The following is a 15,143-nucleotide window of genomic DNA, read 5'->3' as shown; positions in this document are numbered from 1 at the left end:
ATCACATCGAATCTTTGGACATCTAAATGAAATATTAAATATACATAGACATTAAAACTAATTAAACAGTTATAGAGGAAATTGTGAGACGAATCTTTTGAGCCTAATTAGTATATGATTAGCCATAAGTGCTATAGTAACCAACATGTGCTAATAAAAGATTCGTCTCGCGATTTCAGGCGGAATCTGAAATTTGTTTTATAATTAGACTACGTTGTTTAATACTTCAAATATGTGACCGTACGCGTTGATGTGATCTCTCTTAAAAAATTTTAGGAACCGAAAGCACCCTAAGATGCATGTAATTTGAATAAGTGATTGATGGATAAGTTACAAAAGTACTATTTTGAAGTTTGAATACCGTTAAAAATACTTATATTATGAAAACAAGATTTAAGTCTTAAAAACACTTAGGCCCTATTTGTTTCGTAGGAAAAGTGAAGGAATACTGTTTAGACATGATTTATTCCTACCAGCCACGTTCGTTTTACAGGATTGCATGGTAGGAAAAATAAAGGATTTTTTCCTATCGTAGTGGTCACAAGAAGAAAACGGAGGAAATTTTGCCTCCGGTACGACCTCATGGGAAAATTCATGGCGGGAAATCAGCGCGCGCGATAGCTCTCTCGCGGCAAAAAGGCTAGCATGAAATAATAAAAAATCCCGTGAAGCTCGGATAAATATCTTTTCTTCGTCTGTGAAACAACTTTCCTCTCGCTGTCTTCCTGTGTATCCTCGCATGCGATCTCTCTCTCCACAGTCGATGAATCTTTCCAAGACCTCATCCTACCAGTAGCAGGCACCTTCGCCTCAGCCGTTGCCATACGCAGCATCGGCGAGGAGGATGGGACGAGCGGCGGGGATCGGCGAGGATGGGCGGCGGCGAGGACCGGCGAGGAGGGGACGAGTGACAGTGGGGATCGGCCACAACGGGACGAGCAGTCGTAGGGATCGACGAGGACTCGTTTATTGCAGGTCTGTGCATCCTCTTGCAGTGGTATATGCAAACTTTTTTCCATAGATCTTGGCTGTAGAGTACAAGCAGGCCGCATGCTTTTGGTTCTAGGCCTACGGTACGACAGCAGGCTCCGGACGCGGAGGTTGGTCCATTGATTAATGATTAAGGTTGTGAATTTGAGATTAAGCTAATCACTTGCTTTTTCTTAACTTTTGCTTTCTTTCTCGTGCTTGGTTGTTGTGTGAGGATCTAGTACATCTGTACTGAATAGTGGATGGATCATTAGAAATTTCTTGTGTTTTTGTCTCCTTTTTAGTTTGTAAATACTATATCTCCACTGTTTTATTTCTAGGAAAGGGGTCAAAAAGAGACGACTTCTCATGAAATTAGTATTGTTTATGGTATTTTAATGCAGTTTCTTAGTAGCAATATATGGATAGAGAGAAGAAAAGCTCGTAGAAAACAGTTCATTGCAGAAATTTACCCTCAAGTCAGATTTATGTAGCAAATATGAGAAATTGTTCTTGTTCTGACTGCCCATGCTCCAACTTTTCAATCCAAACAGTCTATATTATCACTTAGCTAGTTTCTATGAATCGATAACAATAAAAAGGGAAATTTTTTGGTCAACTGCAGATGACTAATCATCAAAACTATGTGCAATGAGGACATCATTCACATTCGCAAGGATGTAGTAGTGTTGGAGCTGATCATTTGTCCTCACTGCCTTCTGAACAAACAGGTATTGTTTACATGTTTAGTACATATGCTAGTTTCTTACTAGTTAGTAGGACTATTGTAACTAAATATGGACATGTTGTCAGCTGCTTTAGGTACCACAAGCACTTGTCGTAGAGCTAAATGGAATCACCAAATGAGGTCATTTCTTATTCAGCTGTTGAAAGATCATGATGTACCTGGTTATCGAACACACAATGCATGGAGCAAGGATGCATGGACAAGTATTGCTTCTCAATTAAATAACAGGTTTAGTCTATTATATACTGTTAACCAAGTCAAGCAAAAAAAGCAAGATTTGAAGAAGGAATATCGAAGTGTTAAGGATTTGTTAGCTGGAAGTGGCTTTGGATGGGATAGTGAGAGAATGATGGTAGATGCACCTGAGAGTGTTTGGGCCACGTTTGCTGCTCGCAAGAACAGCAAGGAACCCCTCCAATGGAAAGACAAGTCTTACCCATACTTTGATGAATTATCTGCACTTTACGATGGTTAGTGAAAGCTATAGTGCCTTGTCTCTTCGGCATCATGTTCTTTTCTATATTTCTAATTTGTGCTCAATATGATATAGGCCGTTATGCTGAAGGAAGGACTCGTCGTGGTATGGACTATTATGCAAGCAAGACACATGATGCATTCATCTCTATTGATGAAAGTACTGATGCTTACCACAGTCCATTACCTAATTTACAAGGTCCAGGTGAACCTGGTTTGGATTTATTTGATAAAAAAGAAACTGAGGATACAAATTTGGATGTTGCCCACCGGTCATCAACACCAATGCAACACATGAAGTCTACACCAACCTGCAAACAACCTTGTCCAGAAAAGCCTAGTAAATGTGCAAAAAGACAGAAGACAAGTCCTACTGAACCAACTGATGGATTTCATGAGAGATACCTACAATTGAAGCAGGAAGAAATAAATCGATTTGCAGCTATTGAAGAGAGGAAACTACATGATCCCTACAGTATTAACAAGTGCATCACAACTCTTGAAGGCTTGGATGGTCTACAAACAAGTGACATTCTGATGGCATCAGATATATTCCAATCAACAAATAACAGAGAAGTTTTCTTGTCATATTCTAGTGATGCACTAAAATTGGCATGGATTAGAAGGGAGATTGCACGTAGCAACCCAAATTATTAGTATTACTATTAGAACAAATATCTTTTGGTCAGGTTAGCAATATTTTGGGCACGTGGTGGTTAGCATATTTTGGTCATTTGGTGGTTAGCATATTTTGGTCAGGGAAAAAAAGAATTGTTATATAATGCAGTAGAACAGTAATATTCGTAGTATACATGGACGGTAATAGAACTTGCATGCCATATCAATATATTCCTATCTTGAAGTCCTTCGGGATATGTACTGATCCCACATTTGTCGTGCTATGTCATCTCGCATTTGATTTCCTGCTTCCCTAGAGAAATTAAATGCATTAATATCATCCTGATAGTTATGGTCTCCATCTGGCACATCAATAATCTGCTCTTGATCAATATCCATGGTAGCATTACTAGGCCAAGTCATATCTCCATTGTATAGGCGTATAAAGTTATGTAGAACAGCACAAGCCACAGATATGTCAACCTGTTTTTCTTTTGGAAAATGTGAAGCCACTTTTAGTATAGGAAATCTCATTTTGTAGATGCCAATAATTCTCTCAACATGATTCCGAAGTTGAGCATGTCGAAGATTAAATAATTCCTTATAATTTTGTGGCCTTTGGCGAGCTCTTCCTTGTTCTTTTAAATGATACCTAGTACCACGATATGGAGCTAGAAATTGGGGTGTATTTGCATAACCAGCATCTACAAGATAAAATTTACCATTTGGAACTTCAAAACCATGGTTAAGTGCATCATGCAAAACCCTTGCATCTGAAGCTGACCCCTCCCATCCAGGATGTATATGCACAAACTTCAAATCAAAATCACAAGCAACCATACAATTTTGTGAGATTGTTTGCTTCCTATTTCTGTATGGCTCTTGCTCATCCAATGGAAGTTTCATAGGGATGTGAGTACCATCTATAGCACCAATGCAATTCTGCAGAAAAAAAGGCACGCCATTGTTTGAAGCTTTTCTCCAGTTCATGAAAATTTATGCCATTCAAATTTTAAAACCAGAACAACTTAACAAGTGGTCATACCTTAAAAAAAGGGTAGAACTGTGGCTTGCTCAAGATTGGATGTGGATGCAGGGAAGGTGCACGAATGTAGACAGATGTAAGATTTGTTATTGCATTCAACACTGCTTTGAAATATCGATGTATTGTGTCTGGACTATGCTGAAACCAATCTTGAAGTGTTTCATTGGTTGCATTTTTTGCTACTGCATACAAGAATATAGCAACTTGCTCTTCCACTGAAACATATATTGTGTTAGCTAGGTACCCTTTCTCACGCAACTTGTCGACTAGTGCATGAAAAATGCCAACTTCCATGCGAAAGTTCCTTTTACATAATCTTTCATGTCCAGCTAAAATCTCATGAACACGACAACCCCCTGAAAGTTTTGATGTGTGCATTGATCTCCTAGTAGAAGATGATTGTGATGAATTTTCTAAGGTAGGCAAAACAAAATGAATGAACTCATCGTCACTATTTGACCTACGTCGGTAGCTTGGATACATTGTGTCTGGAAGTAAATAAATCAATATAAGAGAGTAAAAATCATAACATTTCCTATGAAAACTAACGATTTTATTGTACAACTTGAACAAGTGCTAACCTTGTTGTTCCAGGAGCAAGTGATGATGTATAGCTGTGTTGGCTAAATGATGAGCAAGCTAATTCTCCAAAAATGATGCAAGCAAGCTTCTTTTGATGAGCAAACAGAAAGAGAAAGTGAAGTGAACGGTGCTACCTGATACAAGCCCTGGAGCTATTTATATTATGAACTTGAAATGTACTACTAACGGCTAGTTGAGGTAGACATGCTCAACGGTTGCTAGCTAATTCAAACTTTAAAAAATAATATATTTCTTCAAGTAGCAGAATGTTTCTATCTTTTTCCTTTAGATGGATCCGAATACACTTTGCTTTTGAATTCCTGAGGTTTGGTTTCCTAAAGGATTGAAGTGCATGTGTCTTCCTAATTCTCCACTTTTCCTATCCCTATGAATTTGTATTCCCGTGAAACGAATAGGGCCTTAGGTGGTGTCCTTTTAGGCTTATAAGCTGGCTTTATTAGCAACACGTGAAACGAGATAGATTATTAACATATGATTAATTAATTATTAACTACTATAAATTAGAAAAAATGATTTATGTTTTTTTCTTTAAAAGAATTTCACTAATTTTTTTAAACAAATGGTGCATCTTTTGGTAGTTTGGAAAACATGATAATAGATTATGGTGCAGTAGCTCAACACAATTAACCCCAAAGAACATGGATTATGGTGCCGTAGCTCAGCAGTCAGCACAATCTTTTGGCTATTTTCACTTAAAAGATCAAACGACACATTTGCAAATAAAAATAATTTATAAATAAAATATATATATATATATATATGTTTTTAGCGATATAAAAGCAAAGACTAGAAAAAAAGCATGATGGAAAATTAAAAATCAACAATAAATTAAAGGTTGATAATAAAATAGGCTAACAAGCAAATGTCGACCCAGCCCGGTTTGATTGAATACTAATTTTGCAATTTTTGACATCCAGTTCTTTTTTTTTATTTTTTTCATTTAAATAGTATAGTTCTTAAGAAAATTGCAAAAAGGTTCAATATCACTATATGCCGAACATTTGCTCTTTTACAAATCCCGACCACCAGGGGTGGATCCAGATCACAAAATTAGGGGATAATTGTCTTCTTTCTCCTTTAGCCTCCATACTCTTCATATTTTTTATATTTCTCTTCCGTTTCTTCCTCTTATTTTCCATAGGGATCCAGTGAGCGGGGGAGACTTGAGCCCCCAGCACCCACGCTGGATCCGCCCCTGCTGGCCACTATAATTGCTTCAATGCCACTGGAACGAGCAGAATTTCATACTAGATGCCACTGCTGTTTGGTTTAGTCATAGGCTGTTAAAGTATTATGTAACAAAAAGGTTAAATTATTTTGTGAAGTTAAGGCTGCATTCTTTTTCTCAGTTTTTTCTCACATTTTACATGTACTCTTCCCAAACAACTAAATATTTTGTTTTACAAAAAAAAACTCCTATAGAAGTTTGTCAGCCCATATTCTCACCTTTAAAAAGTAGTACGCTAATAGATAACGTCATTGACTTTTTAACATATATTTAACTATTTATCTTATTTAAAAATTATGTGTAAATTTATGAAAATGTAAGTTATAATTAAAATATATTTAGTAATAAATCCAATCATAATAAAATAAATAATAATTATGTAAACTTTTTATATAATACGAATGATCAAAACAGGTCAAAAAGTCAACGAGGGCTTGTATTAAACATGCCGACTAACGGCGTTAGTGGATCTGGCATTTTGGTGTGTCAAGCATGAAGCCAGTGGCATTCTAACAACTGTGGCCCATGTATATCGCACGACTAGCATAGTTATAAATTTTATTTATATAAGTCTCTTATGTAGATAATTATTATTTTATAATTGTTTAATTTGAATTTAATTTTTCTAAATTATATTTTTACATGAAACCCCATTTATCTATATTCTAAATTGTACTTCTCTAAACTTTGTTAATCATGTACTCTTTTTATTATTTTTCTTTTATTTTTAATTGATCTTTTTTCCTTATCCAATTTAAAAAATAACATTATCTTTCTTTGATTTTCATTGTCCAATTCAAAAGAAGCCATTTTTCTCTTTTTTTCTCTTATGGAAACCTAAATAATTTTTTTCTATGTGCCAACTTGTAGGACATAATAGCAATGGTGGAATTCTATATACCAATTTGTTGATCGTAACAGTAATGGTCTCGTTGATCGTAAGAGCAATGGTCTAGTTGATCATAACAGCCATGTGATCTAGCCGTGTGATCTTTTCTCTTGTTTAATTGCGATTGATCTTGTTTTTCTTATTTTTCTTCGATTAATCTCATACTTTCTAGCCCGTGAAAGATAACGTGAATTTTAGATTTGGATTTTGTGGAATAGAAACATCTCAGTGTTTGTATTCATGCATGGCTAGAACATCACATCTATTAACCTATTAAAGTAATAGAAAAATAAGTCTCCACGTTATCTCTGGCGGGCTAGAAATTCTTTCTAATTGTATTTATAGATAGACTCTTCCCTCAATATCAATTATTTAAAAATTTTTAATCCAAAATTTGAATTTTTTAGTTATATTTATATATGGGCTATTTTATTATTTTTATTTTTAATTCCAAAATTGTATTTATAATCGGATTCTTTTTGGTACACATGGACTCTTTTTTTTCCTTTATTTCTAATTATGCAATTGTATTTCTCATCTGATTATTTTCGATTAACGTGGATTTTAATCCGAGATTTAGATTTTTTTAAATTGTATTTACATATTGGTTCATTTTTATTATTTTTATTTTTTTAATTTCGAAATTGTATTTCTAATTAGATTTTTTTTATTAAAGATGGACTCTGAAATTGTATTTCTAATCAGATTCTTTTTGTTTTTAATTAACGTGAGGTTTTCGAGCTCATTAGAATGAACATGCTAGATCAAAGTGTATTAGAGATATATTAATGCATTATAAACAACACACTGCCACCATCATCACGCCGTTGTTGTCCGACTCCTTTTCTTTCTTTTTATCGATATCCATCTGTCCGATTGATATTCCTTTCCTTTTGTTTGTTTGATTTTTTTTTTCGATTAATCTTAGAATTTCTAGTCCGCAAGGAGTAACGTGAAACCTTATTTTCCTATTACTTGATATATATATATATATATAATAGATTAGCCAAAAAAAAGTATCAGAACAACAAATACGTCAAACCCCCTAATTGCATTTCTGCAGTTGGCCCTGGCTGATTTGGTCATGGACTCGGGCTGTTCCGCCGGGCTCGTCGGGCAGTCAGGCAGCTCTATGGCTCATGTGCATCGGAAAGGCTGGGCCGTACGTGTCGTGTAAATGGCCACTATTTCCTTCAGTTCAGCCGTGGGTTATCGATTCGGTGTGCATCCATTTTGTATAGGGCACGATTTGGACCTTGGACATCTGGACACTACACTTCGTATGAACGGTCAATATATTTTGAGAAAAAAAAGTTTGGACATTTACGATTGTATGGTACGAGTTTGGACATTTTGTACTCCATTCTTTTATAAATTGACTGCTTTTTTATATATTTTGAAGAAAAGTGAGGAATTGGATTCTGCGTCGCCCAGTTTCCTCTCTACTGTAGCTGTAAAGGGCAGACATGGGTAGGTGGCGTCTGTTCCTCCTTTGCCTTTGGCAGCTTGGATGCACCTTGGTAGTCAAGCGATGCCATGGCCAAGAATAACTCGATTTAATTATCAGGTTCTTTGATTTTTTTCTACTTCTTCTTTATTTTTATTATTTAAAAAACTGGAGCTCTGAACTTTGTACTTTTCTGCACACGCGGCATTCTGATATTTGGATTCAAGTGAGCTCATGTTGAATGTTTCCCTGCGTTTGGGATGGAAAGGTCGGAAAAAATGCTAAAACTATTTTGTGTTTCAATTCTTTTCTTGTATACCGAATGAAAATGTTATAGCTGAAAATGATAACAATATTGATACCACCGAGACACCGAAAAGTTTAATAAAGAATTATTGGAGTATCGGAAACAATGTGTCAAACGGACATGCTATAAATTAACATCATATGCAACTAGAACGAAGATTAAAAGCGGCAAGTAACTAATTGCTTCATAAAAATATTTTAGCATCAACACTAATAATACATAAGAGTTTTTGTTAAGTTCTCTATGTGCTGATGGGCTGTCGGTACTCATATGATGCTTTTTCGAAAATTACAGATGAAAACAACATACATCTAAAATGGTCCAAAAAGTTCCTCTACGTTTCTATTCTATTTTTTGACAACATACAATCGAAATAAAACAATTAGGACAAAATACTCCATCCATTCCAAAATAAACATTTCTAACACTCCTTACAGTAGTGCATGTTCCATTAATCATTACCCTCCAACCTCCATTCATTTCATATTTATTTTGAGCATCACCATATTTTCTCTTACCATAATCCCCGTTAAACAAGTTAAAGTTGCTTCTCTTTTGAAATATATTAGTAGAAATGACAACCGCTGTAGTCGAGAAATTCCATACCATTTTCTTCACCCCTACGCTACTATCGACCTGGCTATGTTCTTTTACAGCTGATGACAAAAGATTATCTGAGTTTTGTGATAGCTATTCAATAGTGTAAACGATAGAATTAACTACTACAAAGTTAAAATTTTATTTTATAAATATAAGATGATGAACTTGTGTATAAGAAATTTTAAAAAAATACAAGTTTAACGGTTTGGGAAGCGTGTGCATGAAACCCGACAGTAAAAAGCTAAGAATAATCAAGGGAAAAGAACACTGCCTCCACACATGAAGAATTAGAGAGCTTACCTACGATGTTTATTTGATTATTTGAAAGTAGACACACTGAAGGTTGCTATGAATAAGAATGTTTGAATTATATATGTATCACTATCAAGCGTACCCGCATATATTTCAAATGGACATAAACAACGGACGAGTGATCTGCGCTCCATGAACTATTGATCTGACTGGAGAGAATTCAAAAGCAGTGCTAGTAGCTGATGGCTTACGCGTTCCAACCGCACCAACCCGGGTCTCAATCTTCTGAGTTCTGAAGACATGCAAGAGCAATTCTTACATTAATTTGCTCCCTAGCTTCCCAAGCTTCAAGGACGGTCAACATGAGGGTATCACTAAAAAATTGAAGGCTAATATATTGTTGACATGCAACTAACATGTGTTCTAGCACAGTAGCATGGGCCTTATTCAAATTCAACTGGGTAAAATTATTGACAAGCAACTAACATATGTGTATCACTGTAGCATGGCCATATACAAATTCTACCGCGCTAAACTTCTGAAAAAAATGTTCTTTCATGGGTGGGAAAAGGGAGACAAAGTGTACAGCCAGTGAGTGAACAATCCAAATTTTCCTCTCTGAAACTAGTATTTTTAAACATGCCATGTTTTTTCTCTGGAACCATTAATTTCATGATTCTCTGATTGAGGAGACTGACTGAAACCTAACCTGCTGAGCTCGCTACAGAGATGCGTTGGCACTGTTAACACACACCCACCGCCGGCGATGATGTTATCCGAGATGGCGTCTCCTTCCTTTCGGTCAATGCATTAGGTGAAAACAAAGTACTCATGCACATATGACATATAGAGATTGCAGGAGCAGAACAAAATGATTATGTCAGTAAGCCATGTGTCATGTGTCCATTTGCAGCGCTCCACATCTTTAATCTGGAAGCTAGAATTAACTGTGCCATTAGCAAAAGATCACTTTAGGTGGTGTTTAGATTGAGAAAATTTTTAGGAGAAGTGTCACGTCAAATATTTGATCGGAGATGTTGGAAGAGATTTTCGGATACGAATAAAAAAACGAATTTCACGGCTAGCCTAGAAACCACGAGACAAATCTTTTGAGCCTAATTAATCCGGCATTAGCACATATTGGTTACTGTAGCACTTATGGCTAATCATGAACTAATTAGGCTCAAAAAATTCGTCTCAAGATTTCTTTCATAACTGTGCAATTAGTTTTTTGGTTCATCTATATTTAATGCTTTATTTAGGTGTCCAAAAATTCGATGTGATATTTTTGGAAAAATTTTGGGGACTAAACAAGGCCTTATTCACCTTGTAACGGCAAGGTCAAAAGCTGTCTTTGCAAAAGAAAAAAAAGTGAAATCTTTTTGACAAGCGAGTTAGGAGGTGTTTAGTTGGTGAAATGAAAATTTTTGCGTGTCACATTAGACGTTTGACTGGATGTCGGAAGGGGTCTTCGGACAAGAATGAAAAAACGAATTTTACGGCTGGTATGGAAATCGCGAGACGAATCTTTTAAACCTAATTAATCCGTCATTAGCGCATGTGGGTTACTGTAACACTTATAGCTAATCATGTACTAATTAGGCTCAAAAGATTCGTCTCATGATTTCTCATATAACTGTGCAATTAGTTTTTCAATTTATCTATGTTTAATACTTTATTTAAATGTCCAAAAATTTGATGTGATGTTTTTAGGTAAAAATTTTTAGGAACTAATCGGGGCCTTAGTAGCTACCAGCCTAGCACTAGTGTTCTTCCTAATTTGACATGTCAACTATACATGTCTATATGCATGTAGAGGCCAGGCTGCCCTCCATTTGTTGCTCAGCCACTGCAGGCGGCTAAAGAAACAATTCACATGCATGATGATAAACTTTGGCAAATGGCATCAGTTGCCTAACAACCACCCCCTTGTTCTGCCCTAGTTTAATATAACCTATAATTTAATTGATGCTGATTGTGTGATCAGTAAAGTGAACTACAAAGAAGTATTCGTTGGACCATGCGTGTCTTTGTTTTTTTAAAAAAAAATAAAAGCAGCAGTGCCGGTGTGCGTAGATAAATATAACTCCTCTGAACCTGTCTTTGTGCAATTTGTGCGTGGAAAATGCATGGCTGTGCTTGATAGCGACCATTGACGAAGACCCACCTACCATGCACGAACAATCGCGGAAATAGAAGAAATTGGAGATAAGGTAGACACACTTGCATGGACCACGATCCCTGAACAACACCTGCTCCGACGCCCATGATCACTTGAGCAGTAACTCGCCACATCAAAGAATCAGCCTCTGAATGTTTTTTCGGCACTGGAAAAGGAGAAATAGATAATTCTGAATTTGATTGATTTCTCGATCACCTGAAATATCCGAATTGTTTGAGATTATTTCAGAGGGAAATGGAGAGTGGACGAGCCGGAAATGATTGGGAGTAAAGAAACACAAACGCTGACCAGCTTCTTCTTCTTCTTCTTCTTCTTCTATCCAAAGATTGATTTGTTTCGTCAGGAAGTTGACAATAACAACCCATGCGGTGAACTGGCCGGTGAGCGAGTCTCTCTATAAAAAGAGACCCCCTCCAGCCTCTCGTTTCAATCGTGATAGCCACCACGATTGGAGGCCTATTTTTGCAATTTTTTCCTACCTAACCGCCCCTTCGTCGCCGGCATTCCGCTCCGCCGTTTGCCCTCTTGCGCCGAAGCTTAGTTTTGTGCCAAGCTTTGGCCGTCGGGCATGGCCGCTTCGTCGTCGGTTCTGATCAAGCTGCTCGTCCTCGTCGGCTGCGCTCTGGCGGCCTCGGCGGCGACGACGCACACCGTAGGTGGTTCAGCGGGGTGGTCGACCGGTCAGACGTACGATACTTGGGCAAGTGGGCAAACCTTCGCGGTCGGAGACAAGCTCGGTAAGCCATTGATTGCTCCTTGCAAACTTCAAATTTCTTGGTTCCCATGTCCCGGAGGGGAAAGAGAACCAAAAAGGTATGGAAATTTAACCGGAGCAATCGAACGCCGCCAGTTTCTCGTTTGGATTTTAAAATTTTCTATGGCTTTCGGTTCCAAAAATTCATACAGAATAGGCTAATGTGGAAATTTCACCGACCTTGACGACGATTTGGGGACAGCGAAAGGTGTACTGAATAATTGATCCGGAGAAAAGGAAGAAGAGAGGAGTAATGGCTGACGAGCGAGAGCTTTGCGTTTTCTTTTTTCAGTGTTCAACTTCGCCGGAGGGCACACGGTGACGGAGGTGACTAAGAGCGACTACGAAGCCTGCAGCGTCAGCGGCAACCCGATCAGCGACACCACCACCGGCCCCGCCACCATCGACCTCACCTCCGCCGGCGCGCACTACTACATCTGCACCGTCGCCGGGCACTGCACAGGCGGCATGAAGCTGGCCATCACCGTGGGCAGCGGCTCCGTCTCCGGGACGCCGCCCAGCACCACCCCGGGGAGTGGCACGCCACCCACCACCCCTTCCTCCTCCAAGCCGAACGGCGCGTCGGCCAGCCTGCAGGCCAGCGCCGTCGCCGCCGCGGCCGCCGGCGTCCTCGTCAAGCTCGCCCTCTTCTGATCCGACCGACCTGCCAGGGTAGAGGCAGTGCATGATTCTTGTACTCGTTTTCGTCTTGACGGCCGGCATGTTTGCACGATTCGCTCTACACGCACGAGAGAGTGGTTTGCTAGCTAGACGATGATTATGGGTTGTTGTTGTTGTTGTTCCGATCCATCGTACTTAATTCTACTAGTTGCAATTAAGATCTGTGTCCTGTGACCTATGATTTATTCTCTCCATGGATTTGTCCAACTTTGCTCTGATCTCATCGATCATCTGTATATCCAGCACTCTTCATCACTATACATCACGGAGGTTAAAAGTACAATCTTTCATAAAATCGGTGGTTAATTAAATTGGTTAGCTAACGGATTATTCATGCTGAGCAATGCATGAGCTAAGCTAAGCTTACGCTGATCACTGTAGCAATAATGCACTAGGCTGACCTGGAAGGAGAAGAGCGAGACATACATATAGGACAAGAGTCCAGAGGAAAGTATCGAATAAACAGGTCGAAGGCGAGCGAAGGGCAGGTGGTACGTCGTTTTCAGAGAGTAGCACCGCACATTGCTGCTTCTGCAGAACAAAAGGCAGCACGCCTGCTCCGGCCTCCGGGTGTACGAGTCAGACGGTTAGCCGTGCCGACCTTTGACATGAGCAAGTGAATCTGTCGTGTCCGTCTGACTGTCCTGGAGGAAACGGGGAGACGACGATGGCAGTGGACACGGGCGGATTTCTCGATTTTCTGCGGTCATGGTGGGAGCAGGTCGGGGTTGGTGGGTGCCTCCGAATACACCTTTCGATCTGGAAGCATCAAAGGCGGCGTGTACGTGTGGCTAGATGAGTGTGTGCCAGCCGACTCAGACTCCCTGAACACAAGAAAAGAATTAAAGAAAAGTATCGAGACAACGAGGGTATGAGATGGACAGTGATTTGAAGGTTATCCCATCTTTTACTTTTGCTTATGTAAATAAGCCAAAATTTAAATTTTTAATCTTAAATTTAAAGTTGATTTTAGGAAATTTTTTCATCGTTGCTTTTCATCGCGGTAAACACGTATATAAAAGTTTTTCGTGAATTATTTTTTTTCAGATATCACCATTTCAGAGTATCTGTCATTGTGGTCTCAAAAAAAAGTGTATCTGTCATGGTCATGGAACTGCGAGTGTGTCCCTCTACTAAAAAAATATAAGTTTCTGTAGTATTTAAAATTGGTTTCATACTATAAAAGAGGTCATCATTTGTTTTTTAAAATAAGTCAAATGGTATATTTACAAATAAAAATAATTTATAAATAAAACTTTTACATACGTGTTCTTAGCAATCTAAAAGCAATTTAATGAAAAATAAACTAAAAAACTAAAATCAACTTTTATATATATTCTTAGCTATCTAAAAGCAATTTACCGAAAAAACTATAAAAAAATCTAAAATTAAGATTGAAAATTTAAATTTTGGCTTACATATATAAGAAGAACTGAAATGATGAGGCTGAAATATTTTTGTCCCTATTTATAGTATTATTTCACATCAATCATTGCATGTTCAAAATTATTCTTATTTTATCCTTAACTATCATCTCACTCGTATATATTTCCTATTTATTAAGAGATATCATAGGAGATATCATAGACTTTTCTTTAACTTTAATCTTTGTTAAATAATCTAAAAATAATTATATTTCGAAAGGGATGTACAGGTTGTTATCGAGAAGAGCGGAACATATTTGTTGCAATTTTTTCTAGTCTTGTACCTGACTTGACGGAGCACGGTGAGAGCTACTGGTACAATTGACAGTAGGATTTGATTGCGGGGTGGGAAGAAAACTAATCTCAGTGAGCAAAGTCTACTCGTGTAAGACTGGGAAAATTAACCATTTACCACTCATACAAATACAATTAATCTCATATGTCTATAACATGTGAGCCCGACACCACATATCATAGACATATAGAAGTGGCAAAATATTAAGGCCACTCGTAAGAAGACTAGTCTCGACTTGAGAGTCTAATCGACTTAAGCCCTTTTCTTTTGGCCTATGAGCTAGCTTATAAGTCCAAAATTATGAGCTAAATAAAGAAATGCTCCCTCCGTTCCATATTATAACTTTGTATGTTTACCTAGATACATTCATATATCAATTTATATATGTTTACATACGTGTCTAGATTTATTAGCACACACATGAATCTAGATAAAGTAAGAAAGTCTTAAAATATGAAACGGAGGAAATAGTTTTTTTGGACTTTTTTAAAACCATAAATCACTCTTACATAATTAAGCCGATAGCTAAGTTTCACCATTGAACTTTATAAACCATATAAGACAAAATGTTAGTTTAAAGGGTAAATTGGATACATGCCATTGGAACTAAACGAATTTGAAAAAATA

The 15,143-nt window shown here is 37.7% G+C and overlaps 3 protein-coding genes across 4 annotated transcripts; 2 read left to right on the top strand and 1 right to left on the bottom strand.

Moving 5' to 3' along the window:
• The first annotated feature begins 427 nt into the window (after positions 1–427).
• LOC102702962 lies at positions 428–3,056 on the top strand. 2 transcript variants are annotated; one of them, XM_040526887.1, is made up of 4 exons: positions 428–975; positions 1,595–1,700; positions 1,783–2,187; positions 2,268–3,056. In XM_040526887.1, the coding sequence occupies exons 3-4, from the start codon at positions 1,833–1,835 to the stop codon at positions 2,846–2,848; spliced, it is 936 nt and encodes a 311-aa protein (XP_040382821.1). In that variant the 5' UTR covers positions 428–975; positions 1,595–1,700; positions 1,783–1,832; the 3' UTR covers positions 2,849–3,056. The 2 variants fall into 2 exon arrangements, with proteins under 2 accessions (XP_040382821.1, XP_040382822.1); XM_040526888.1 differs by lacking the exon at positions 428–975 and having other exon boundaries at positions 1,313–1,700.
• On the bottom strand, positions 3,003–4,695 carry LOC121055161 (putative nuclease HARBI1). Its single transcript, XM_040526886.1, has 2 exons — positions 3,855–4,695; positions 3,003–3,751 (listed from the first exon to the last, which is right to left on the bottom strand). Exons 1-2 carry the CDS (start codon positions 4,335–4,337, stop codon positions 3,044–3,046), a joined length of 1,191 nt encoding a protein of 396 aa, XP_040382820.1. The 5' UTR covers positions 4,338–4,695; the 3' UTR covers positions 3,003–3,043.
• Positions 4,696–11,801: 7,106 nt separating this feature from the next.
• On the top strand, positions 11,802–13,012 carry LOC102715780 (blue copper protein-like). The gene is made up of 2 exons (XM_006659451.3): positions 11,802–12,099; positions 12,409–13,012. The coding sequence occupies exons 1-2, from the start codon at positions 11,931–11,933 to the stop codon at positions 12,768–12,770; spliced, it is 531 nt and encodes a 176-aa protein (XP_006659514.1). The 5' UTR covers positions 11,802–11,930; the 3' UTR covers positions 12,771–13,012.
• The last annotated feature ends 2,131 nt before the right edge of the window (positions 13,013–15,143 follow it).

Source organism: Oryza brachyantha, chromosome 8, assembly GCF_000231095.2.
Source record: "Oryza brachyantha chromosome 8, ObraRS2, whole genome shotgun sequence".
In the NCBI taxonomy this organism is placed as follows: domain Eukaryota; kingdom Viridiplantae; phylum Streptophyta; class Magnoliopsida; order Poales; family Poaceae; genus Oryza; species Oryza brachyantha.
This window is presented reverse-complemented; position numbering and strand designations above follow the sequence as displayed.